Here is a 25,784-nt window from a genome sequence, read left to right as displayed (position 1 = left end):
GAGAAGTCTGGCTTTCTGTGGTGATGCTACCGCCTTTTCTAGGTTGGAAGCACATGGAGGTGGCAGAATGGCTTCAGCATTATTTCTCCAGTGATCTGAAGAATTCTTTCATGGGTGTTCTCACTTCATTGGTTTCTCTGACCGAGGTTTGGCAGCTTCTAGCCAAAAGAAAAACCAGTTACAAAAGCAAAAACAAGTGCAGCTGAACACCGGCTGGTCGATCACTTGTGCTGCTGCTGGTACAATAAAAGGCTTATATTTAATGCCAGGGACTCTTCTCAGTGCAAGGGCTGATGTGGATTAGACAGAAAATATGCCCCCCTTCACAAGGCCCCACCCCCTGCTCCTCTGTTAAGTGCCAGCCCTGCTTCCTCCCCTGAGGCCCCACCCCAGGGCCATGTCAGAGGCCAGAAGCTGGAGGTGGGCAGTGTGGATGCACTGGCTAATGCCGTGGTGTGGCTGGCCACAGCGCTCCCCCGTCTCTTGCTGCTGCTCAGAGCCCAGGGGCTGTGTCTGCTCCTCAGCTCCTTTCTGCCCTTTGACTGCTCGCAGCCTGTAAGAGCCGCCCAGGCTGGGGGGACCTGGCTATTGGGCTGGCAGAGCCCTCGCAGGGGCAGCAACTGCAGAGGAGTGGGGCCCAGAAGCCCAGTATGGAGCAGGTCAGTCGGGCTGTTCTAGGGAGTTCTGGTCCCCTCTTCTCTGCTCTCTGAGAGCAGTGGCTGCTGGCCAGGTGTCCAGCTCTGAAGGCAGTGCCGTCGCCAGCAGCAGCAGACAAGTATCTGCGTAAGGTTTGCGCTGGGAAGAGTGGCTATGTGTGGGCTAAAGCAAGTTTTGGGATGGAAAGTAAGCCTTCCCCCAACCCCCTCACCACCCTGTTTAACGTTTTAACACTTCTGAGACTTAGTCTGATCTGGCACTTACCAAATCCTTCACAACCTCACCCAAATATGATTTATCAAGCTTACCTGGATTCACTGATGAGCCTACTTCTTCTAATGCTGATTGACAAAGCATAATTTTATCTCTGAAATTCATCAGGTGTGGTAAAGCCTTTTGTTCTGACCATGAAACAAGAGGCTTAAGGCAAAGATATCAAATAAACCCAGAGTAAAGGAAGCCAAAGTCGAGATGAACAGGAACAAATCTGGAAATGTTCCAGTCCATTTTATTCAGTAAAAACTTTCAAACCATAAGGTCTAATGTTTAAGGGTATTTATCCAGGAAGGCTTAGCTCTCTGATGCAACGTCCAGTGTTCAGCTTTAGATTTTTACCCAGTGCTACTACTGCATCAGCTGAGTCACAAGAGGTGAAGTGACTTTTCCCCAAGGTACACTAGTCATCAGTGATTTAACTGGTCTTAGGACAAGGAATATTTTTGTATCATTAAAGTAATTAAGGATGAATATCACTCCAGTGCAGAGGGACCCAGAACATGCAGCATACATCTTCTGCATTGAATCAGGCGGAACGGCCCTTCACTGATCTGACTGGGGTAGGGCATTTTCTCAGCACAGCCGTGTTCCTAACTCCTTTTTAAATTATTCCCCCTCTCTTCCCCCCTGAAAAATCCCATATAAGTGTGGTGTTACTCATTTCAGTGGGGATTACATTTATGTCTAGAATTTCAGTGGAATTTTTGGGTGGAAGTGTGTGTTTGTGTTTCCAGAAATAACAGATTGTATTTTGTCCTTTCATTCTCAGGATGGTCCAGATTCTGAAAGAGGAAACCGGACAAAGCAGGAAAGTGCTTGGCTCTTCAGGTTATGGTATAGCTTTGATCACAAGTATCCTTTTAACAAGTATTGCTTAGCTTCAAGATATTGAAGCTAATGTAATGTTCAGTTTCTTTGCCATTTATAACTCTCTGGATTCACGGATTTGACGATGAAGTTTTATAAAGGTCATTCAGCAGAGGGCATTATAGATTTGGGGTACAGGGCAGGGACTTGAACTTGCAGTTAATTTCCTCCATTATGGCATGTGGTATTTCACCCTTGTGTGGGGAGAGAAGAGCTTGACTCAGAAAAGGAATTCTGCAACAAGAGCAATGATCAAAAGTTCGAGGTCCAGAAAGTCAGTGATCCATTTTGCAAGACAATTCTCATTTTTGCTAGTGCCCAGAGACCAAACTAGCAGTCCAGTTCTTCCTGAACCTGTGTTCTCCAGCTCAGTTACTTTGCTTTGAATAGCCATGCTGCTTCATTAGGATGGAGCCCTTATGGGATACCCTGTAGATGATATGAGATGTTTAGGACTCAGAAGTTAGAATTAGTAGAATTAGTGGGGGAAGCAAAAGTGGATGGGAATCTGGGAGGCAGTGACCATGAGTTGGTTGAGTTCAGGATCCTGACGCAGGGAAGAAAGGTAAGCAGCAGGATACGGACCCTGGACTTCAGGAAAGCAGACTTCGACTCCTTCAGGGAACGGATGGCCAGGATCCCCTGGGGGACTAACTTGAAGGGGAAAGAAGTCCAGGAGAGCTGGCTGTATTTCAAGGAATCCCTGTTGAGGTTACAGGGACAAACCATCCCGATGAGTCGAAAGAATAGTAAATATGGCAGGCGACCAGCTTGGCTTAATGGTGAAATCCTAGCGGATCTTAAACATAAAAAAGAAGCTTACAAGAAGTGGAAGGTTGGACATATGACCAGGGAAGAGTATAAAAATATTGCTCGGGCATGTAGGAATGTTATCAGGAGGGCCAAATCGCACCTGGAGCTGCAGCTAGCCAGAGATGTCAAGAGTAACAAGAAGGGTTTCTTCAGGTATGTTGGCAACAAGAAGAAAGCCAAGGAATGTGTGGGCCCCTTACTGAATGAGGGAGGCAACCTAGTGACAGAGGATGTGGAAAAAGCTGATGTACTCAATGCTTTTTTTGCCTCTGTTTTCACTAACAAGGTCAGCTCCCAGACTGCTGCGCTGGGCATCACAAAATGGGGAAGAGATGGCCAGCCCTCTGTGGAGATAGAGGCGGTTAGGGACTATTTAGAAAAGCTGGACGTGCACAAGTCCATGGGGCCGGACGAGTTGCATCTGAGAGTGCTGAAGGAATTGGCGGCTGTGATTGCAGAGCCACTGGCCATTATCTTTGAAAACTCGTGGCGAACCGGGGAAGTCCCGGATGACTGGAAAAAGGCTAATGTAGTGCCAATCTTTAAAAAAGGGAAGAAGGAAGATCCTGGGAACTACAGGCCAGTCAGCCTCACCTCAGTCCCTGGAAAAATCATGGAGCAGGTCCTCAAAGAATCAATCCTGAAGCACTTGCATGAGAGGAAAGTGATCAGGAACAGCCAGCATGGATTCACCAAGGGAAGGTCATGCCTGACTAATCTAATCGCCTTTTATGATTAGATTACTGGTTCTGTGGATGAAGGGAAAGCAGTGGATGTATTGTTTCTTGACTTTAGCAAAGCTTTTGACACGGTCTCCCATAGTATTCTTGTCAGCAAGTTAAGGAAGTATGGGCTGGATGAATGCACTATAAGGTGGGTAGAAAGCTGGCTAAATTGTCGGGCTCAACGGGTAGTGATCAATGGCTCCATGTCTAGTTGGCAGCCGGTATCAAGTGGAGTGCCCCAAGGGTCGGTCCTGGGGCCGGTTTTATTCAATATCTTCATAAATGATCTGGAGGATGGTGTGGATTGCACTCTCAGCAAATTTGCGGATGATACTAAACTGGGAGGAGTGGTCGATACGCTGGAGGGGAGGGATAGGATACAGAAGGACCTAGACCAATTGGAAGATTGGGCCAAAAGGAATCTGATGAGGTTCAATAAGGATAAGTGCAGGGTCCTGCACTTAGGATGGAAGAACCCAATGCACAGCTACAGACTAGGGACCGAATGGCTAGGCAGCAGTTCTGCGGAAAAGGACCTAGGGGTTACAGTGGACGAGAAGCTGGATATGAGTCAGCAGTGTGCCCTTGTTGCCAAGAAGGCCAATGGCATTTTGGGATGTATAAGTAGGGGCATAGCGAGCAGATCGAGGGACGTGATCGTCCCCCTCTATTCGACATTGGTGAGGCCTCATCTGGAGTACTGTGTCCAGTTTTGGGCCCCACACTTCAAGAAGGATGTGGATAAATTGGAGAGAGTCCAGCGAAGGGCAACAAAAATGATTAGGGGACTGGAACACATGAGTTATGAGGAGAGGCTGAGGGAGCTGGGATTGTTTAGCCTGCAGAAGAGAAGAATGAGGGGGGGTTTGATAGCTGCTTTCAACTACCTGAAAGGGGGTTCCAAAGAGGATGGCTCTAGACTGTTCTCAATGGTAGCAGATGACAGAACGAGGAGTAATGGTCTCAAGTTGCAGTGGGGGAGGTTTAGATTGGATATTAGGAAAAACTTTTTCACTAGGAGGGTGGTGAAACACTGGAATGCGTTACCTAGGGAGGTGGTAGAATCTCCTTCCTTAGAGGTTTTTAAGGTCAGGCTTGACAAAGCCCTGGCTGGGATGATTTAACTGGGAATTGGTCCTGCTTTGAGCAGGGGGTTGGACTAGATGACCTTCTGGGGTCCCTTCCAACCCTGATATTCTATGATTCTATGATAAGTTCAGTCTGACTCCTCCACCCTCCTACTCTAACACTCTGTCCAAGCGGAAGAAGTTAGTGGGGGGGGCGGGGAGGAGGAGTGGCACACGCACAGTTAGAGCATGCAGCCGCTTCCACGGAAGCCAGTAGGAGCCTCTGGGAGCCCAGCACTTTTGAAAAATCAGGACGCTTATTTAGGAGCCTAAATATGAACGTAGGAGCCTAACTCTAAGCACTCAGGGTTGGAAAGTCTTAGCCTAGGCTTCTTGACAGCTGTCCCTGTTCTTGGGTCACGTCCAATGTGGAGAATTTATACTGAAGACTGAAAACACACAAGTCAACTCCTGCCCTCCAACATTTGTGCAACCCCAAATTCCTTGTCTGTACCAGATGCAGAATTTGACCCCTATGTGTGTTACACACCTTTCTAAAACACCCTTCACTATACTATTTGTGTGGTCTTGCTTTTCTTCCATGTAAAAGGGATGCCCCACAGTTGGAGCTTAGCTCTCCTGTCTCTCCTCCTTTCCAGTTCCTCTGATAGATGCGCTGGGCACTAGCTATACTTAATAACACAGCAAGTCCATTTTTTAAGCAGAGGGGTGGGGTGAGGGGATGACCCTGTGTCCAGATACATTAAGAAATAGCCAGGATAGCCGTGTGGCTTGCACTTGATTGGGACCTGGGAGACCTAGGTTCAGTTCCTGTTCTGCCACAGATTGCTTGTGTGACCTTGGGCAAGTCACTTAGCCTCTGGGCCTCAGTTCCTGAGCTACAAAACCAGGATAATGGCACTTCCCTTTTGGGTGAGGATAAGAGCCGTACGTGATTTTGAAGTGCTCAGACAATATGGTAGTGGGGCCAAAAGAAGTACCAAAGGATACTTCTACACAGCAATGTAAAGCAGAGTGTTAGTGGGACTCCAGTCAGCTGACCCATGTCAGGAAACTCTGGACTTGAGCAGCTACGCTGCATTTTAACCCTAGGTTAAGGAATTTTCTGACCCGTACTCAAACTTGGGGCATTGGCGTCTACACTGCAGTACACAGACCCGAGTCAAAGTAATCCTGTCCTGGAGTGCCTCGCATACCTTCCCCCCTCAATTTTGACACTCTGGCCCTACAAATGTGTTTATACTGTGAGAAAAATCTACTGCCCACCTTGTTTCCTAACTGTGATGGTGCAATGGATGGGACTCAGGTGCCCAAAAGGAGCACCTCAGTACATAATCACAATTAGCTCCTGTGGTGGCTGTCTCAGTAGAATGGCTGCAGTTTCAGAAGGCTTTATACTGATCTGCCATCTAATCTGAGAATTGACTCTCCACCTCTAGGCTGAGTCATGCTGGCAGGGAAATGCCCTTGTGCCCCTATAATTAGGGCATCCATGTCCAGGGCTGTCAAACTATTAACATGAAACTTCGCAATTCTTAATTTTTAAACTAGGCTGTTCAATGAAGGGATTTTTGTTTGGTTGTTCTTTTATTTATTTTTGTCTGTTTTGAAGTTTGACATACAATGAAGGTTTCAGAGGGAAAACAGCCAACCACACACACACCTTGGCTGCTGCTGGCTGCGGAGCGGTGAAGTGCATCCCCAGGGCATGGGGTGCAGTGTGCTCCAGCACCCCCCAGGGACTCCTTATCTCTGCCTCCATCGCACCCTGGAAGGCAGAGCTAGGGGATTCCCAGGAAGCTGTGGGGAAGTTTTGTGGCTGGCTCCCACCCACCACCCTCAAAGTGCACGCTACCTGGGTGCCTCTGCACACGCAGCCGCAGGGAGGGCAGGGAGGGCCCAGGAGCAAGGGACAGAGAACAGAGTGGGACCAACGGCTGGGAGAGGGATGACCCCCAACACCTTGGCAGCCGGGAGCCACCTATCAGCTTTGCTCCCTGCTCCAGGCAAGCTCTGTGCAGCAATGAGAAGGAGCTGGAGCTGTCACCAGCAAGAGAAGAGTAGGAACAGGAAGCGCGCTCAGCCAGGCAGGAGCTGCCTGCAGCGCTGCTCCTCTGCTGCCGGGAACTCTGGGATACATCGGGAGGACTTCTGGGACCCAAGTCAAGCTGAGGCTGCATTCACACAGGAAAGCAATAGGGCTCAGAACCTGTGGTCCAGTGTAACATGGGCTTGGACCCTCCAGCCCTGCAGCGTCCTGGGACTGTAGGTCCGAACACTATGTTAGCACAATTGGTGTGTGGATGCAAGATAGGTTAGGCTCGAGCCCAGGCTTACATTGATGTATAGACATAACCTAAGGGAGCACAAACACTAATTTGTTGAAATACTTGTAAATGTTTGTAATCCTTGAGAGACAACTTTTCAAGTGGTTGGAGCCTCTGTCAAAGTATCACTAGGTCAATTTTTAGGCCAAGCTACTTTAATAGTACTGCTACTTAGCATTCTTTTGTGAGACTCGCTGTGAAGAGAGCTGGGAAATAATTCAGAGTATGTGGTAGTGATTAACTGCCTTTTAAGAAGGAAGCAGAGCTGACTAAACTACCCCCTCTCCCTCCTCAAGGTCTGTGCCTTTGTAAACTAGGGTTGGCTGGCAGTGTTTATTTCCTCTTGTATGCCCCTGGCACAAGCACAGTCCCCAGCAGGTGCAGGAGAGGGAAAAACATTAATTTAGAGCAGCTTTGTTTGCTCTATTACAGTTGAATTTTAAATGTAAGAGATCGGCTTTTAATGCACTTGTTTTCTCAGTAGTGACTAGTGGGCTGGGGAAAGATCTTTGCAGGATTTGTGCTGATGAAACATTGGAATTCAGAAATAGAATTTCTTATTGCTATTGGCTTTTTTTAGTTTCACAAAGAGCACGGTTAAAATGTACCCTTTAGCACCCATGATTGGGAAGGGAGCAATAGGTTTCTGGTGGGTACAGATCAGTACAAATGTTACCTGTTTACACTGGGCTCATTTAGAAGCCTGTCACCTCTGAACCCCAGGTTTAAAGTAGTCTCAGGATAGCTCTCTCAATAAATGGTTTCAGAGTAGCAGCCGTGTTAGTCTGTATCCACAAAAAGAGAAGGAAGACTTGTGGCACCTTAGAGACTAACAAATTTTGTTCAAGTGTTTCACAAGTGAAAAGGAGATTCTTCTTCTTTGAGTTATGGTCCCTGTTGTATTCCACTGAGGGGTCCTCCAAATTCGTGACCGTGGAAATGGTGTTATGGACCATGAAATATGGTCTCCCCTGGTCCCCCACCACGCAGCTCTGAAGGGAGAGTAGCAGCTGCTGGCCAGGTGCCCAGCTGTGAAGGCAGCACTGCGCACCAGCAGCTGTAGGGAAGTAAGGGTGGCAATAACATGGTGGGCAGCAGCCACCACTCTCCCAGCACCCCAGCTTCCGGTAGAGCCAGTGCAGAAGTAAGGCTGGCAATACCACGACCCCCTAATAAGCTTGTGACCCCCCCCCCTTTCGGTCTGGGCGTCTAATTTGAGAAATGCTGTGGAGAAATCACGCATTTCGCATGGGTTGGTCACTGCATAAATAGCAAATGTCATGGTTGTGTAACACATCCACAAAATTTGCTATTTATTCCATGACCAACCCGTGAAAATTGTGTGATTTCTCTGTGATTTAAGTAGATCCCTAGTTATATGAATGCGCTCTGCATTTGGAGCCAGAGATTTTGCAAGACAATGTGTCTGTTGGTCCATGCATGCTGCCTGGCTCCATCTCATGGTTTTGTCCCAGGCAGTAAAGGGTAGGGCAGACCAACCACACCCTTGGTTCTTTCTCACCACTGCATGGTCCGAGTCAGAGCCTCTATTGTTCTCTCCGCCCTTGTGATGCATTTTCTAAAACACAGATAAGACTGTTTTTATTCTTGTATATAGTTAGTATTTTTGTTGTTTTTGTTGCCGATTTAAGGAATTTGGGATGCCGTTTTACTGGCCTCCCATTTCTCTCCCCCAGCTCCCACACCCGGGTACTGCATTATGCTGATGATGGCAAGGTTCAAGGGCTGCGCTTCCTGCCCTGGCTCGTTCTCGGTCAGCGACGAGCACCAGCGCTGCCTGGGTTGCTTGGTTCTTTGTGCCATACTAAACTGAGCTACTGTTAGAAATTGTTTGATTGCGGATTGTGGGAGAACGTGTCCGTCCTTCCTGAGCCCCTCTGCAGAATGTCCTTAGCCTGCCAACACAGAAAACTAAAGCGCTTCCAGATGTGAACGCTTTTCTCTTCTGTCCTTTCCAGATGGTGCCCAGATATGGACCCAGCTATTGTTTCATGAATGATTGGGAAGAGAGTAGTCTAGCCCACTGCTGGAAGCATGTGGGAGGCGAAAGGATTCCAACAGGATCATGGGAAAACTCGCTAAAGGAAAAAAGTCTTTTTCCACTTTGGTGTGTTTAAATTTTTTTAAGTCAAAAAAAAAAAAACTAAACAGATTTTTCTGTTAGTGTAATCAATTTACACAGAGGACTTGAACTGGCTATGCATCAATGACTGGATTGTTTATACTAAAATGTCTTGTTTTCACAATGGTTTTCAAGCATACATCTGTTTTCCTTAATTGTTTTTTTTAAGTTATTTAAAGCCCATTCTCACCCATAGTGGCCCTCCGCTAACCACAACCCTTCCAAGTTGCTGTGGTCTGCTGGCCCGCTGTTTGACTACTCCACAGGTTTATGATGTAAGTATAAGGGCGAAGTATTAACTTCGTTTTTCTACCTACCACTAAAAAATTTTCCTTTACAGGACAAATTACACAACTTAAAAGATGTTGCAAGTGCTGTTTTGTGCTAAGTATGGTAGCAAAAGGTTTGAGACCCAATCCATTGGGCACTATCTTCTGCTGGTATAAATCAGAGTCACTCCAATGCCTTCAGTGGTGCTACACTGACTTACACCAGCTGAGAATTTAGCCTATGATGTTTTCAAGTCATACACAAATAGTATTTACATTTCATGATATTAGGAGACCATGAAGCCCAGTCAACAATCCATCTACTGTTCAATCCCTGAAAAGTATCCCTTCTGGTTTTAAATACAAAATGATTAAGACCAGACCAATATTTCTGTTCATTATTTTTGGGGTTCCATTTTAGTGTCCCTTAGGAGAGCCAAATGATCCACAGACAATCTGCAGAACTTGGTAAAACACTTCCTTCTCCTCATTCCCACGCTTTATTAAGGTTCTATTTAAAAATAATTCATGAATTGTTAATAATTTTTATAGATTGATAGACCAACAGGTCAGTATGCTGCTTTCATAACTTTTAAAATAACCAGCACCTTCTACTGATGCTCTTGCAACAATCTACTCAAGTTGAATTTGCTTAGAACATCTGTTAATGCTTTATAAATGGAACCTTAATATTAAATGTGACCGAATTCAAACTTGCAGGTTCTCCAGTGTTTAAATGTGGGTGTCATGCTATGTACTCTTGATGCAGTCTCTTAAGAACTCTCCTGTTTCTAGTAAAGATTTATAACCCTCCTCCAGAAGTTTTGAAAAACTTTCTTTCACTGTCTCTGCACACGTTAGAAATTCATTTTTCATTTCAAAGTCAAACTTTAGACCTAAAAAAAGTTTGTGAATTCCCATGACACTAATTGCTCTCTCTCAGTAGGTATTAAAAGTGGCATTGTTCCCATCATAAGCATGCCATTGGGAATCTTAAAATAGGTTTTAGGCTGGAAGGCTTCCATCAAACCAATTAGCATGCTGTCAGCAGCCCTTTTATAATTTCATAGATTATTATAGTTCAGCTTCACCTTTTATCCGTTAACTAAGGATTTAACTAGTTGAGCGTGCAGGTCTTAGATTTCATTTAGCTCTGTAGTCTGGCTTTATTTTGTACTCTTATTCTTTTACATAATTTAAACTTCCAATTAAAATGTAGCTAGTAGGGCATTTGAATCAGTACAGTTTTTTTGGTTTTCCTCTTGGGGCATTACCCTAATCAGCTGATGATTTACTGTTTAAAAATTGCATCCTCATGAGAGTTTTTGTTATATAATCTGTAGGCCATATTGCTTAGCTGTGTAACTCTTGTACTGTAAAAAGCAATACTGTGAAACTCACTTTTTCTGTCCTTTTTCTCTTGGGCTATATCTACACTGCTTGCTTCTTTGGTGGCATGTAGTGTACGTACCCGTGTAGCCCCCTCACATGGGTATAAATAGCAGAGTAGACCGTGAGGCACAGCTTAGGTGAGTAAAGACACTCCTGAAAGGCGTGGGTATATACTCGAGTACGTTCTCTACACAGCTCTTTACGCACCCAACCTGTGCTTCCTCATCTATCCTGCTGTTTTTAGCAGCATAGTGTCCCACTGCTAGAGTCTTTCCCGGTTGGCGGAGCCCTTCCCCAGACAGCAGTGGGGAAAGACTCAGCCACCTCCCTGGTGCTGGAGCCTTTCCCAACAGTGGCAAAAGACTAGCAACAGGAAAAGGCTCTCACAGCAGTGAAAGGTTCAGCCTTTCCCCATTGCCTCCCCTCTGCCAGAGCCTTTCACTAACATGTATGCCACACACAGCCATGTGGATGTGGTGTGCTTTTCACTGTTGTACAGTGATAGGTGGTATAGATGTAGCCTTGGCGTGTTGCTAAATTTAGATTTAGAAAAAACCTAATAACCTTAAGCTTTAGCCACTCTGCCAGATCTCTGAACACCAGAGTTGTTCTATGCTTATCCTTATGCTACAACTTTCAGTAGGTGACTGGTTCTGCGATTGCCATGAAAGCTGTCCAGCTTTTCATACACTTCAAACCAGGGGACGTTTTTCTCCCTTCCCTACCAGGTGCAGGGGATTCAGTTGAAACACAGTCCTGTCTGTTGTGGAACAAAGAGATTAGCCTGTAATGCGTATGCTTTTGTGATGGTGCCCTCAGTTTAGCACACTTAAATAGTATAGTTGAGAGGATTAAAGAATAAAATGAACGACTTACTAAAAATGCATTACTAACACAGCCAAAAGAGGAAGTTACTCACCTTGTGCAGTAACTATGGTTCTTCGAGATGTGTGTTCCTATGGGTGCTCCACTTTAGGTGTCTGTGTGCCCCTGCATCTCTAATCAGAGATTTTTGGTAGCAGTGTCCTGTTGAGCCCAAGCATGTGCTCTCCCTCCCTTATGGTCTGCCTTGAGGCTATTTAGCACTGCACAGGCAAACCCCCCTCACTTCCTTCTCTACCACAGAGCCCTATAGAGAACTCCGAAGTAGAGGGGAGGAGGGCGGGTTGTGGAGCACCCACAGGGACACACATCTCTAAGAACCATCATTACTGCACAAGGTGAGTAACTTCCTCTTCTTCTTTGAGTAGTGTCCCTATGGGTGCTCCACTTTAGGTGACTCTGGAGCAGTACCTATCACTGGAGGCTGGGACTTCAGAGCGGAGTCTTTTACTACAGAGAGTACTGTGAAATTGAAGATGGTGTCAGCGGCCAAATCTTCAGTGATCGCATAATGTTCTGCGAAAGTATGGATAGAGGCCCCAATCATTGCTCTATAGATTGGGGAGATAGGAGTATCCCTATGGAATGTGATGGAGGTAGGAACTGATCTCATGGAGTGCGTATGGACAGAAGCAAGTTGCGCCCTTGCTAAGTGATTAATGCAACTAGAGACCCATTTGGATAGTCTTTGAGCAGATATCACTGAGCTTTTGGATCTTTCTGTGGATGAAAGGAAGAATTTAGGGGATTTCCTGAAGTCCTTAGTCCTGTCCTAGTAGAATGCTAATGTCCTTCTAATATCTAGCATATGCACAATTGTCTCCCAGTTGTCACAATGTGGTTTTGGGAAAAAACAGGGAGATGGATCTGTTGATTCATATGGAATGTGCAGAAAAAGTAGGGAGAAAATTGGGATATGGCCTTAGAGGAGTTGTTTGTTGGTTTTTTTTGCTTTGTTTTTTTAAAGACCAAGGCCGTGAATGATAGGTGTGCCATCAGAGCCACTATTTCTCCTATATGCGTAGCTGAGGTGATGGCAATTAGAAATGCTGTCGTCATGGACAGGTGTAAGAGAGAACAAGTTGCCCTGGACTCGGAGGGAGGTCTAGTACAAGCCCTGAGAACTAGATTAAAGTCCCAGGCTGGAGCGGGTGGCAATGCTGTTAGAGTCTACACGTTAGTGGTTGAGCAAACTTCAAGTGGGAAGCCATTTTCGCCATGAGATGTACCTTAAGGGAGCTGAGTGAGAGTTTAAAATGTAGTGCAAAATCAGAGGGAGGAAAGATGAGGTTGGGTCTGTCCATTTGGAATGGTACAAACTTGGAGTCGTTTCCATTTTGTAGATAGGTATGTGGAGTGGTCAACTTGTGTTTCAGCTTGTCAGAGCATTCTGCTTCTAAGCCTTGGAACAAAGAAAGATCCAAGCCTGGAGGCGGAGGACCCATGGGTTGGGGTGCCACTGTTTTGAGAGAGCGGGTGAGGAATGGGCTGACGTCAGAGGAACAGGAGGGCATGTTGCCATCTGCGTCGGTAAGGGAGCCAGACTTGTCATAGTCAAGCAGGGCAATCACAATAACTCTCACTTTGTTTCGTTGAATTTTCAACAGAACCTTGGATAGGGTAGGAAACTGGGAAAAAACATACAAGTGGGCCCTGCCCGCTGGGAAGATGAGAGCAACTGCCAGTGAATGTTTCCCCAAAGGGTGGCTATATCTTGAAGCACCTGTGAATTCAGTATGCACTCATTGTCATGAGAAAATTCCAGCTGAGACTGCTGGTTATCCCGTTCTGTATCCCTTGTAGACAGACAGCTGAGATGAGCACATTGTGATGGGTGCATCAATTCCAAAGTTTGAATGCTGTCTTGCAAAGGGAGGGAGATCTGGCAGCTCCTTGGCAGTTTATATAAAACATAAAAGTCACATTAAGTCCATCATAATGTTTGTGTGTTGTTTTTGATGAAAGGCAGAGTTTGTGCACAGGCACTCCTAACAGCCCCTAGCCCCAAAAGAGTGATATGGAAGGTCATTTCTGTGGAAGGCCATTTGTCCTGAACCTTGTTGTTGTGTAGGTGAGCTCCCCAGTATATTAAGGAGACATGTGTCCCAGGGTGGTGAATGTGGGTAGTGAGAAGAATGGTCTCGCTTGTACTGCATCAGGTTGGTGCTGATAAAGTCCAGTCACTGTACCAGGATTAGTATGCCACTACAAAGAAGTGAACCTTGGAGACTACCCTGTGTGCAGCAGTTTGTACCTATAATGATCCTGCCCCAAAGATAAGCAGTAGGAAATCTCCTGTACAATAGTTGTATTGAGATATGGAAGTAGGTACCATGTAAGTTCAGGGCTAGAAATCAATCTCTTCGCTCTAGAGCTGGTCCTAACTGCTGTGAAGTAAGGTAAGGTGACTTCTGAGTGGTGTGACAGGTGTACAGATGACAGCTGATGCTGTAAGGTATCATTATTCAGGTCCCCGACTAGCTCATCAAAGTGCTTATAAGAGGCAGTTTGAGAGGTCATGGACTGGGGTGCAGACTGTTCTCACTTTTGAGCCCTGGGCCTCTTACACTGTGGCTCATAACAGCACAGAGATGGTGAGCATTGAGAAGATTGTGATCTGTGGTGTGGTTGAGAGGTATATCTTCTCTTCCGTTCCACAATGTAGATTCCTAAGCAGTGTAGTGCGGTCCGAGAATCCTTCAGGATGTGGAGAGAAAATCTGTCTTCTCCACAAAGAGTTTGGCCCTTCAAATTGGAAGTCTGTAGCTCTTTGGGCAATCTAGAGAGGTGTAGCGATCAAAAAAAAAAAAAAAACAACCTACCTCAGTACCACTGTCATGGAGACTGGGCGGGCAGCTGTAACAGCTACATCCAGTGGTGTCTCTAGGACCGGTCTGGCTATTAACTGACCTTCTCTAAGAATGGTCTGAATCTGTTCTTTTTGTGTTTCCAGTAATGTTTCAGAAACATCCTGGGTTTCCCAAGATTAACAAAATTGTTTTGGCCATGACAGTTTGGTAATTTATGACTCTAAACAGTGTTGTTGATGAATACGCCATCTTGCGAAGCCTGATCATATGGAGTTGACTTGGGATTATGTTGCTTGCTTCATGCATTAACCACATCCACTATGATGGAGTTGGGTTGCAGATGTTGAAAACAAAGTCTGCCTCTTTGGGTAGAGATGTAGGGTTGTTTTTGTTTACACTGTTGGAGGTTGGCTCTGCCAGATGATTTTGGTAGGATCTAGAATCAGTTCATTAATTGCGAGGACAGTTCTAGATGAAAAGGTAGTGTGCAAAATTTCCACCAACTTGTGATGTGTATCTGCCACCTCCTGTAAGGGAATCTGCAGCTCATCTGCCAGCTTCTTGGTAAGATCCAGAAAGTTCTTAAATCTTCACCTAGTGATGAGGGGTGGGCAGCACAGTCTCATCTGGGAGAGATGAGGAGAAGTGTGCTGAAGAGGTAGCCCCTCTTCAGGTGTTTTTTCTTCCTCTTCCCCCTTCTTTCCTGTTCTGAAAAAAGCTTTCTCCTGTCCTGGCTCAGGTGGTCTCCTGCCCTAGCTTAGGTGCCAGGCTGTAGCAAACCATCTGGTGGACTCTCCTTGAGAGACACCAGAGATGGTCACGCCATGTGTGTATATACCCGAAGAGTTACAATATGGCCTTGGGAGGGAGAGGCAGGAAGGCAGGCATGGGTGGTTGGCATGATGGAATTGGGGATGACCCTTGTAGTGTGGTGGTGGGCCACCTTGAGGGGCCAGGGAATGATCTCCTCCTGGCCAGTGTCAGATTCGTCAGTGGGTAAGGGTGCTGCTGACTGGGGTACTGGCAGTATACAACCCAGTGCTCAGAGCAATTCTGGGTCCCGGGATGTGCTCGATACCAGGGTCCTGGTACCAAGTAATGGGGATTGTGGTTCTTCCCCAATCAGGTCTCCAGGGTATCAGAGCTCATGCAGAACCATGGGTTCATTTGGTACCACAGAGGAGGGTCCATGGTATATTGTCAGTACCAATAGTTGGGCAGAGCACTCCCTAAATGAGTTTTGCCCAGTACAAAAAGCCACTTTTTTAGAGACAGTATGGTAATTGTCTCTCCCTGGGTATTGAGGCCACAGGTCTCTAGAGTATCAGAGCACCTGTGTTACCATGGGCTCATCCGGAACCCCAGAGGAGTGTCTGTAGTCGGTATCAATGGTTGGGAAGGTGCAGAACATTTCCTAGATGGGAGTTTTGTTGCATCTGGTACCAAGGGGTTTCTCTATGCTGCTCTTTTAGAGATGGTACGGTAACTGCCCTCTCGGTGCAGTAGTTGCCCAGAGTAGAACTCCGAGCAGCACAGAGCTTACAGAAGCCCCTTGTGGGTGCCGAGCGGGGCAGAGCTCGCAGCAGGAAGCCCCTTCTCAGGTTTCAGCTTCCAGAGCTTCGGTGCCCAACTGCGCAGCTGAGCTCACAGCAGGAGGTTCCTCTGCTGATATTGTCCTACCAAGGTGGTTGCTCTGGGGAGTCCCACGGTGCCAAGATGGCCACACTGGGGAACACCCCTCTGGCTGGCCAGTTGCTCGGAGGAGCCTTTCCAGGGGGAGTCTGCTGGTGGCTTCTCTCTCTCTCTCTCCTCCTCTTCTCCACTCGACCCCTTTTGGAAGTGAAGACTCCGGGGATGATTGGGGTCAACACCCACCAGAGTCCCCTGCAGACTGAAGTGTTTTCTCTATAGGGAGGAATTTTTACTTCAGCTCCCAGCTTCTGTGAGGCTGAAGTTTTAGGTGTGGCAGGTAAAGCACTTCTGTGAGGGTCTCCCAGGCACAGTGAGTGTCTGGCCATTACAGGAACTGACTCCTGGCAGGACAGGAACCGCTTGGAGCAGAGAGAGCCAGGCAAGCCCCTGGGCAGGGGGTTGTCATCCTCTAGCAGGGAGGAATATGCAGAGGAATATCCTCTTTACCTTTGTTTTTTATTTAACACTGAAAAAGGAAATAATTATGAGTCTACTAGATGCCTGGGGGGGGGGCATGCCCCCAGACAGGGAAAGAAAGTGAAGTTCTTTTCCTTTTTCTCTTTTCTTTTTAAACCAAAGGAATAAAATAAAATAAAACACTAGCCTGAGTACTTTTAGGGAGAATGAAGGTAACAAAACAAACACTACTCATGCTAATGACACAAATAAGGAAGGTTTCAAAATAGCAGCCGTGTTAGTCTGTATCCACAAAAAGAAAAGGAGTACTTGTGGCACCTTAGAGACTAACAAATTTACTTGAGCATAAGCTTTCGTGAGCTACAGCTCACGTCATCCGATGAATTTGTTAGTCTCTAAGGTGCCACAAGTAACTCCTTTTCTTTTTACAGATAAGGAAGGGACAACTGCTCGTTCAGTCAGAGGCCAAAGGCGGTGGAGAAGGAAGTTGGGGCGGGGGGGGGGGGGCGAAGAGGTTCATCCATGTAGTGCTAAATAGCAAGGCAGACCAGGAGGGAGGGAGAGCACATGCGGGGCTCAACAGGACGCTGCTACCAAAAATCTCCAATTAGAGGTGCAGGGGCGCACAGACACCTAAAGTGGAGCACCCATAGGGACACCACTTGAAGAAGAAACTTAGTTCCAAAAGGAAGAAATAAAGCTACTTATTAAAATGATGTCCAGTTTTCAGATCTCCTGTAGGCCTTTGCCTGAGGAGATCATGATCTGCAGGTTGTGGTGAGAAGACGGTACATGAGCACATTGCTTTACCCTTCAACCTTTTTGTCGGTATTCCTTCTCTGAAGTAATGGGCAGCCAGTGCCAATGTTCCCTCTCATTTTTTTACATCCATGTGCAGAATGAATTTTGTTATGCCTCCATATTGGTGCGCAATGTGTGGCCGGGGTGGGCCCAAGGGGTTCGGACTGTGGGAGGAGGAGTGTGGGAGGAGGCTCAGGGCTGGGGTAGAGGGTTGGGCTGTGAGTGGAGGGGGTGGGGCCGGGGATGAGGGGTTTGGAGTGCAGGCTGCCCTGGGGCTGCGGTGGGGAGAGAGGACTCCACGCAGCAGCCTGGAGTCAAGGGAGAGGTGCCTCTCCTCTGGCCGCGGCATCTCTGAGGCTGGGGCCGGGGGAGAGGCACCTCTCCCCACCTGCGTGGTCCTTGATAGGTGTAGCTTAGAGGGAATTTAAGCAGCCTCCGCTTTCCATAGCTGGTTTTAAAATTACCTTGCTATTTTCACATTGTGGATGCTTCCCCTTGTGCTCTGGATGCGTTTTAATTAGATGATAAGGGATAGAATACCTTGCAGGGAGTCAAGCAACCCCATTTGTATGTAGAATGCAAATAATGGCTTCCAACTTTGATATTTACCATGCTCCTTACCAATTGAATTCAAGTGGCTTGTGTGTGAGGTGCTGAGTCAGCATACCTTGGTATATAGAGTGGGATATTTTTCAAAAGCAGTCAACATTGGCTTACTTCTGCTCCCACTGAAGTTCTCCCATTGACTCCAGTGAAGGAGAGGTAAGCCAACACTGAGTGCTTCTGGAAATCCCACCCAGAAACTTTAATCCTTACTTCCTCAAATGCAGGTTTACTAACACAAATGGGAATAATGGAACAAATTGTAATTTTAAAAGAACTTTGTCATACCTCCCACACTGAAGCTGATTATTTAAAAAAATAATAACCCACACAATAACCCTGGTATTTGCCTTTTAAGTCTTTAAAGATATCCGTATAGAAGTTTATATTTGCTGTTACTTTAAACTGGTTGATCCTACCAAATCTTTATTCTTCTATTTGGAAACACAGCTGTGTGCTATTGTCTGCTTGTCCTAATGAAGCTACATTTCGTCAAAGTTTTTCTGTTAACAGCTTGCTTGATTGGGCACTCATACTTTTGATGTCTGGATGTTAAGGACAGAGCATTGCTGGCATAAAACCAGCAGAGGGAGCTAAATTACTTTTCAGGGTAGTGAAAACCTGGCAATAGGTTTTTACTACAGCTGGTCAAACGTTTTCACATTTCAAAATTTGGAAAGTCTCTTTTCTTTGAAATTTTGACAAACAGGAATAAAATTATGCAGAAATTCTCAGTTTCTTACCCCCCATGTTTTTATTGGCTTGTTTTTATGCCAAACTTGCATGCATTTGCTCCATGATGGTGTACAGAATTTTGCTTAATTATTTAATAGCAATCTTTAAGACAGAGTGCATTCCCCACCAAATTTAAGGTAGCACAGATTTTTGTGCTCATACTACTTGATATTGTTTGTTACAGTTGAAAACATTGCATCAGAAGTGGTCATTTAAATTACACATACTGTCTGTGCTGGTAAAAAGTGGTGATAGTAGTTACAATTAAACTGCAGCTGTTGGTACAAAAACCATATGAACCGTACCATGTATACGTCTTTTGCACTCCCAGGTCTTTTCTAGTAGATAGCAGAGATGATTGCCTGTGTAATTAATGATCTTAAATAGGTTCTAATCTTTTAACCACTAGTAACTCCAGCGCTCTTTCCCAGGAGTGTGATAATCTTAAAAGCCAAGTTTTACTGTGACTTACTGCCTGTGAAATTCATTGAAGTGAATGCATTGTAGCGTATAGATCAGGGCAGAATTGGGTCGTGTGTGTGTGTAACTGACAAATTGAATGAATTAACAGTGAAGTAAAATATGTATTTCTTGAGTGAATTCAAACTGCTCCTTTCACAGAATGATAGGGGATTGTAGAGGCCAATTTAGAGTTATTCTTGGAAGAATTTCAAGTCCCTAGGGATCCACTTGGATATGTTTCCCATCTTTCTCAAAAGAATTCTTCATGTTGCCTGGGACCCTTCTCAAGCACAGTAGGTTCATTCACACATCCTTTCTGCCTGGGAATATGCAATCACGGATTTACATATTAAACATAATTGTTAGAGTACATATTCTGTGAAAACAAGTTTCATAATTTGTGAAGCAACTTCCATAGAAGTTGGATTGTTCCAAAAAAAAAAACCATAAAATAAATAGCCTGTTGGTTGCAAATGCTAATCAAAGAGGTGGGATAAATACAAGTCTCTTGGGTTATAAAAGGCTGTGCTTCTTGAATATGTGGCAAAAACTCATTTGTTTGCCCTAAAATTGATCACATTTATAAGTTCATAAGTATGGTCTTATGGCAAAATCATAGGATGGCAGCCAAGATCAATGTAGGAACTGCCATGCAGGATCAGATACACATGGTCCACCTAGTCAGTCTCCAGCAGTGGCCAACACCAGATGCTTCAGAGGAAGATGCAAGAAGCTTTATAGTAGACAATTTTGTGAAATGATGTATTGTTTTCTTCACAATCCTCCTCATTTATTGGTCAATATAAGCATATATATACCTTCTGAAAATCTATTTTACTCTGTTCAGTCTAATTGAATGTTCTTATTCAGACAAACATCAAGTTCTTCTATATTAAACTTTGATACTTTAGTCTTAAATCTTCTGTCTTGGGGTGAGGCAGACTCTGGGCGGCACTTACCTTGGGGGCTCCCTGAAGCAGCAACATCCCCCTCATTCAGGTCATAGGCAGAGGCATGGCCAGGCAGCTCTGCGTGCTGCTTCTGCCTGCAGGCACCATCCCCGCAGCTCCCGTTGGCCACGGTTCCCGGCCAATGGAAACTGAGAAGCCAGCACTCTGGGCGGAGGCAGTATGCAGAGCTGCCAGCCACACCTCCACCTAGCAGCTGAGTGAGGGGGATGTCACCGCTTCTGGGGAGCCCCCCACGTAAGTGCTGCCCAGAGCCCGCCTCACCCCATCCCATGCCCCTGCCCCCTCCCACACCCAAACTCTGCTGCTGGGGTGGGGAGGGGCATGGTGGCCCAAGACTGCCCCAGCAGTGGCCATGCTCCTGGCACAGGGGCTGCCTGAGCTGCCCCAGCTGCTGCAGAAGTCATGGAAAGTCACAGAATCCGTGACCTCCATGACCATCTCGCAGCCTTAATTCTACAACATGGTAAATAGGAGTGTCTGGCTTACCTCACCTAAACAATTAATTAATTAATCACATCCTTCTCCAGTCCTGACTAACCTATGTTTTATATCATCTGTGGATTTTGCTACCTCACCATTCACCTGGGCTAGTAGACCATTCTCCATCTAATCTGTTTTTTAGCGGAAAATTGGATTTTCAGCTAGATGAAGTTTTCAGCGTAGTCTCTTCCTGTAGAAAATTTTGGTATTTCAATTAACAATGGAGCCACAATACAACAGTCCTGTGCTCCCATTCTCCTCTCCATTCAGGGCTCTCTTGCTGAACTACACCTCACATGATTACGGTTAAGGTTTTGTCATGGTTATTTTTAATAAGTCACTGACAGGTCACGGGCAATAAACAAAATTCATAGAAACCCGGGACCTGTCCGGGCAGGGGAGGACTGACAGCTCGAGCCCCGCCGTGCAACTGAAACCAAAGAAGTCAAAGGTCTGTTAGTCATGGAATCTGGGACCTCCGTGATGAAATCATATCCTCCTTACACATGATGCACTACAGGCCATGACTTCTATAACACATCACCTCCCTTCACCAGAAGTGGAGAAAGTGGTGCCTGATAGGAGATGTAGTCTAATAGCCTAGCCTACAGTGGAGAATGGGAGCATAAGACACTTGAACTACAACTTCCATGAGGCACTGTGGTTCCAGTCTGAAAGAATTACTACTTTCTCTCTTCGTAGTGATCAGCAGAGGTGTATCATAGGAGTCCCTGGTCATAGTGCATCATGGAAAATGTAGTCTGTCAGAGAGCCCAGCCCATAGCGGAGAATGAGAGAATGACATCTGAATTACAAATGCCATGAGACACCACAGCACCATTTAAATCAAAATATTTGTTTTTCAGCTGAAATATTTCACCAAAATATCAATTTTCTACAGAAATTTCATGCGGGGGGAAATTTGGTTTTATGTTTAAAAAAAATAAAATCCATTTTGAGGGGGTGCATGGGGTGGGGGAGGTTGCTGTTTTCTGACCAGCTGTACTGTTCACTCTTTTCCCATATCATATTGAACACTGGTTTCAACAAAGAACTTTGTGGTCCTTTGACCCATTTTTCTGCATTGGAAATTAGCCATTATTCCTACTTTCTGTTTTCCCTAGCAGATCGTTGCATCTCACCCCATGATGGCTGAGTGTATTCATAGCCTCTTGTGAATCGGTTTCTTAAAGGATTTATGGAAGTCAAAAGAACTAGAAGTTTATCTGAGCTGCTATCATGATCTCTTGGTTTTTTTTTATATCAGTTAAATTAATTTACCTTGTGCTCAAGTAGGCTATACTGGCTTAATTCTCAGGATTTCCTTCAGTGCTCTTTCACTCACTCACTCACTCACTCACACACATGCCCAGCTTTCCAGTCTGGTAGCTGGTTTTAATATGTTCATATTTTTGTTACTGGGTCACCTCATTCTTAAATTTCTTTAAGAACTCCTCTTGGATGTACAGCATCTGGTGCTGGTGACTTGTTAATTTTTATCAGTTTGCACATACCTCTTTTGACACTCCCTCCCCCTGCTTGCCCCAATCCTCAACAGAGCCTGGAGTAAGTATCTCTATCTTTTGTGGTGTTAAGGAAAAGTTAGCATATGTGCATATGTGACTTCATTTTGGTTTGGGGTCCACCATTGTCTAAAAGGAAACACATCATGCACCAGGAGGAGTGTTCCTTAAATACTGCATTCCTGTGAAACCCCCCCCCTTGTTTCCAGCCTGTCTCGACTCCCGGTTTCTGTTCTTTGTCTGTTCCTAACTCCCTGCCTCCTGGCCTTGATGCGAGCCTCCCATCCTGATAAGAAAGGCTACTGGTGCATTGCTTTAGGACCATGTTGTGTAGCTGAAGTAATGGTTTAGCACGGGGGATGCACTTAGCAGGGATAGGTGGTAGATAAGGGAAGGGTTTATCTATTGGCTAAGGTTTCCGATGCATAAGGGCAACATGCTTTGCCAAAAGGTATATAATCTCTGTATAACCTGCATTCGGGGTCCCCTCCTGATTAGCAGGGGGGCACCATGCTCGAGCGTAATAAACTTAGTATCTTTGGGAACTCTGCAGTTGTGGACTTTGTTCGTGTGCCTTAGCCTAAACTCAAACTGTGTGTGACCTATCAGGTATAATTCGCAGCAGTTCTTGTGCATGTCCTATCAGGTATAATTCGCAGCAGTTTGTGTGCGTGACCAATTAGGTATAATTCGTAACAGTGATAATGACTGATTCCTGTGTAATGTTGAACAAGTCACTTCACTTGTTCGCATTTGTATCTGTAAAATGGGGATAGTAGTACTTACCTATCAAATGGGTTGTGAAGCTTAATATTTGTAAGTGCTGTGTTGTTGTTCATTTTCCTTGGTAATCTTGGCTTGCTGTTTTTCTTTAGACTTTATACCCCACTTCATAATTTAGCATATTGGCTAACAAAAAATTAGCCTAGATTTTTAGACTCTTGTACTATTAGCTTTCTTTCATAATTCTATTTTGCAGTGACTCTTCAGTGCTAAGAACCAACCATATTTGCTCCAGGACTCAGGTTTTTAAACTTCAAAAAACCTACATTTATAGCAGTAGCTTTACAGGGAACAGTAAGGTGATGTTTAACCACTTGGTTTAAAGTTTTAGCTTTTACTTACTTAGGCTAGACTTTCAGAATTTAGTAGTTCAGGTTTTTCTAATATATCTTGGCTGTTAACCAGAGGTGAAAGTAAGCCAGTACGGCATACTGGCAAGAGCCAGTGCACTGTACTGGGGCAGCCCGGCTTCCCCAGGTGGCAATTTAAAGGGCCTTGATGCTATTTAAAGGGCCCAGGGTTCCCCTGCTTCTACGGCCCCAGCCCTTTAAATAGCCGCCAGAGCCCCACCGCTTCCCCAGGGCTCTGGCGGCTAATTTAAAAAACTGGGGCAGTAGAAGCAGGGGAGCCCTGGGCCCTTTAAATAGCCCCCGGAGCCCCAGGCTGCTGCTGCTACCCCAGTGGGGGAGGAGGGCACACTTACCTTACAAGGTGGACTGGGGCTGGCTCTGACCCCCTCAGCCCTGCCTCCTTCTGCCCTAGGCCCCGCCTCTTCCGGGGGCCAGAGCTGGCCCCAAGGTACAGGTAAGTCACTCCACTGACTTTCACCCCTGCTGTTAACTCTTATGTATTGACTGGTAAGTGTAGATCCCTTCGTTCAGCTATTTTAAGACAATGAAAAGAGAATATTAACCAAGTGTTATTGGATGCTCTTTTGTTTCAGAATCAGGAGCAGCTTCGAGAGGAGGATTCAGATTTTATTCTGAATGATGGTGACCTCACTCTGACATATGGTGATACGACAATAACTGCTAATGGCTCTTCTGGCTCCCGCACTGCTACCACTAGCCTCGATGGCAGGAAAACAAAAAGTAGTTCAGAGGAGGCATTGGAACATGAGCTGGGAATGGGAGACCACGAAGTTACAAGCAGGGGCACCCGACTAGTATTTCCTTTGGAAGACAATGCATGACTACTGCCTCAGTAAAAATACAGCTGTTGCCCTGTGGATGGATCAAGGAAGACTGCAGGCCCCAGCGTCACTTGAGGTGGGAATGTTGCTTACTGAATTGAACTAACCTGTCTATAAGTGGTTTTACTAACGTCTGAAGACACCAACCTTGACTTTTTTTTTCCCCCCCAAGATGCTGACAGTGAGTTTTTAAATGTCTAAACTAGAGAAATGGGAAAATTGGTCAGTCTCTTCTCACAAAACTACTGAATCTAAGTAGAGTAGCATGCTGCAATTCTCTCTTGTTCTGTTGCAGCACCTTTCTGAGAAGAGGTATGTGAAAATGTTACCCAGCAGAACCAAGCTAATTCAGGCTGGGTGGAGTTCTAGTTTGGCTTGGGAATAAGGGAGGGGAAACCCAAACAAAAGTCTAGTTATTCTGAGACTTTAAGGAATGGGTGCATGTCTGATTTTCAGCAGGTCCAGTGTTCAGTTGCTCTCTAGAAAACTTGAAACTCTGTATAAAGGGGAACAGTATGTACTAGGAGTACAGGTGCATGAATGCAACACTTTTCTGGGATTTGTTACTGTACGACAAACTGCATTGAATTACTTCAGGAAAAAGGGAAAACAGCACAACTTCCTCATTGGCAACATATAATAGGGACAGTTTAGAATAATTCAGTATTTAAATAGGGAGGCAGTGAATGCTGTTTAGCCCCTTAGCTTTGGGCAACATGAGTATTACTATTCACATATCTTCTAGCACATCACAAGAGAAAACTTCTTAGTGTCCAAGACTGAAATGATTGACTTAATGATTGACCCTTATCTAGGCTCTGTAATTTAAAAAAACCACTTGTTCTCTCATTAGGTTAGTAAAAATCAGATGAAGGAAGCTGGAACCCTATTTTTTTGATGGAGATAGAGCAGATAGTGATATTACTTGCAGTGAAGCTAGAAAACAGTATTGAACAGAATATGGAACCTTGTGGTTTCATACTGAGATGGGAAGTATCCCTGGAATCTGCTTCGATTGCCTGTTAGGTGGGATGGCTTAAACTGCAAATGTTTTTACTTAAAATGGGGAAGACAAAACTATAAATCTAACCATTTGTGGTTATTACATCTGAAGAAAGGTGTTTCTATTCATTCTCTTTTGTAGAGTACATGTGGACTTTCAGCAGGGCACTGCACAATATATAAACTGTGCAAGTGGCATACAAACTATAGTCCCATCTGAAATGTGAAAAGGGAAAATGTCTTTGCCTAGTACTTAGCCCATATTCATGTAGACTTGCTTTAACTTATTGCTTAAGGCTTTTTAATTCCCAGCTCAGTAGCTATTAGGGACCTCTGGTGTATTAAAGCAAATAATTGAAATCTATTACCTCCTAAACAGAAGCTCAGCTACTGAAAGCATGCTTTAAAATGGTGTAAAGTTATACTTTCATGTCTCAAAAGGGTTTAGAAAATGTTATTTTTTTTAAACTGGCATTTTGTGGCCCACTATTAAAATGTAATGTAATATCAGTTTGCTAAAGTGCATTTTTTTTTTAAATTTGCCACTTCAGTTTGTTTCTTTCCCATAAACTTATGTATGAATAAAAATCCATTCTGGTTTTTCGTTAAGTGACCGGTTCAACTAAACAACAGGCTAACTTTAAACTTACAAGTTCCAACTGCACAGCAGCTCTTAAATTGTCTAGTTTGGTTTATTTTAACTACAGTGATCTACCTCCTACTTCTTTCCTCTTAAAGACAAATTATTGATCTGAAAGAATCAAATTAATGACAATGCATCATGGGGCAAGACAGTAAGATTTCTAAAGCTAGACCTGCCACTTCTGTGGCAGAATTGGAAAGGTTATACAGTCCATCTGTTCCCTTCTTGAGT

At 45.1% G+C, this 25,784-nt stretch overlaps 1 protein-coding gene across 2 annotated transcripts in view; it reads left to right on the top strand.

The window, feature by feature from the left end:
- SLC9A7 (solute carrier family 9 member A7) overlaps positions 1 to 25,411 on the top strand; it is a 125,555-nt gene extending 100,144 nt beyond the window's left edge. For both annotated transcript variants that reach the window (XM_084652529.1, XM_084652528.1), the window contains 3 exons: positions 1,703 to 1,785; positions 9,066 to 9,171; positions 23,660 to 25,411. In XM_084652529.1, coding sequence (XP_084508655.1) covers positions 1,703 to 1,785; positions 9,066 to 9,171; positions 23,660 to 23,908 — 438 coding nt within the window. In that variant the 3' untranslated portion in view covers positions 23,909 to 25,411. The remainder of the gene's footprint in view (positions 1 to 1,702; positions 1,786 to 9,065; positions 9,172 to 23,659) is intronic.
- The last annotated feature ends 373 nt before the right edge of the window (positions 25,412 to 25,784 follow it).

The sequence above is a fragment of the Lepidochelys olivacea genome (assembly GCF_965140295.1).
Source record: "Lepidochelys olivacea isolate rLepOli2 genome assembly, chromosome: 1".
Classification (NCBI taxonomy): Eukaryota; Metazoa; Chordata; order Testudines; family Cheloniidae; genus Lepidochelys; species Lepidochelys olivacea.
The sequence above is the reverse complement of the archived record's forward strand: the minus strand, read 5'-3'. Positions and strand labels throughout refer to the sequence as shown.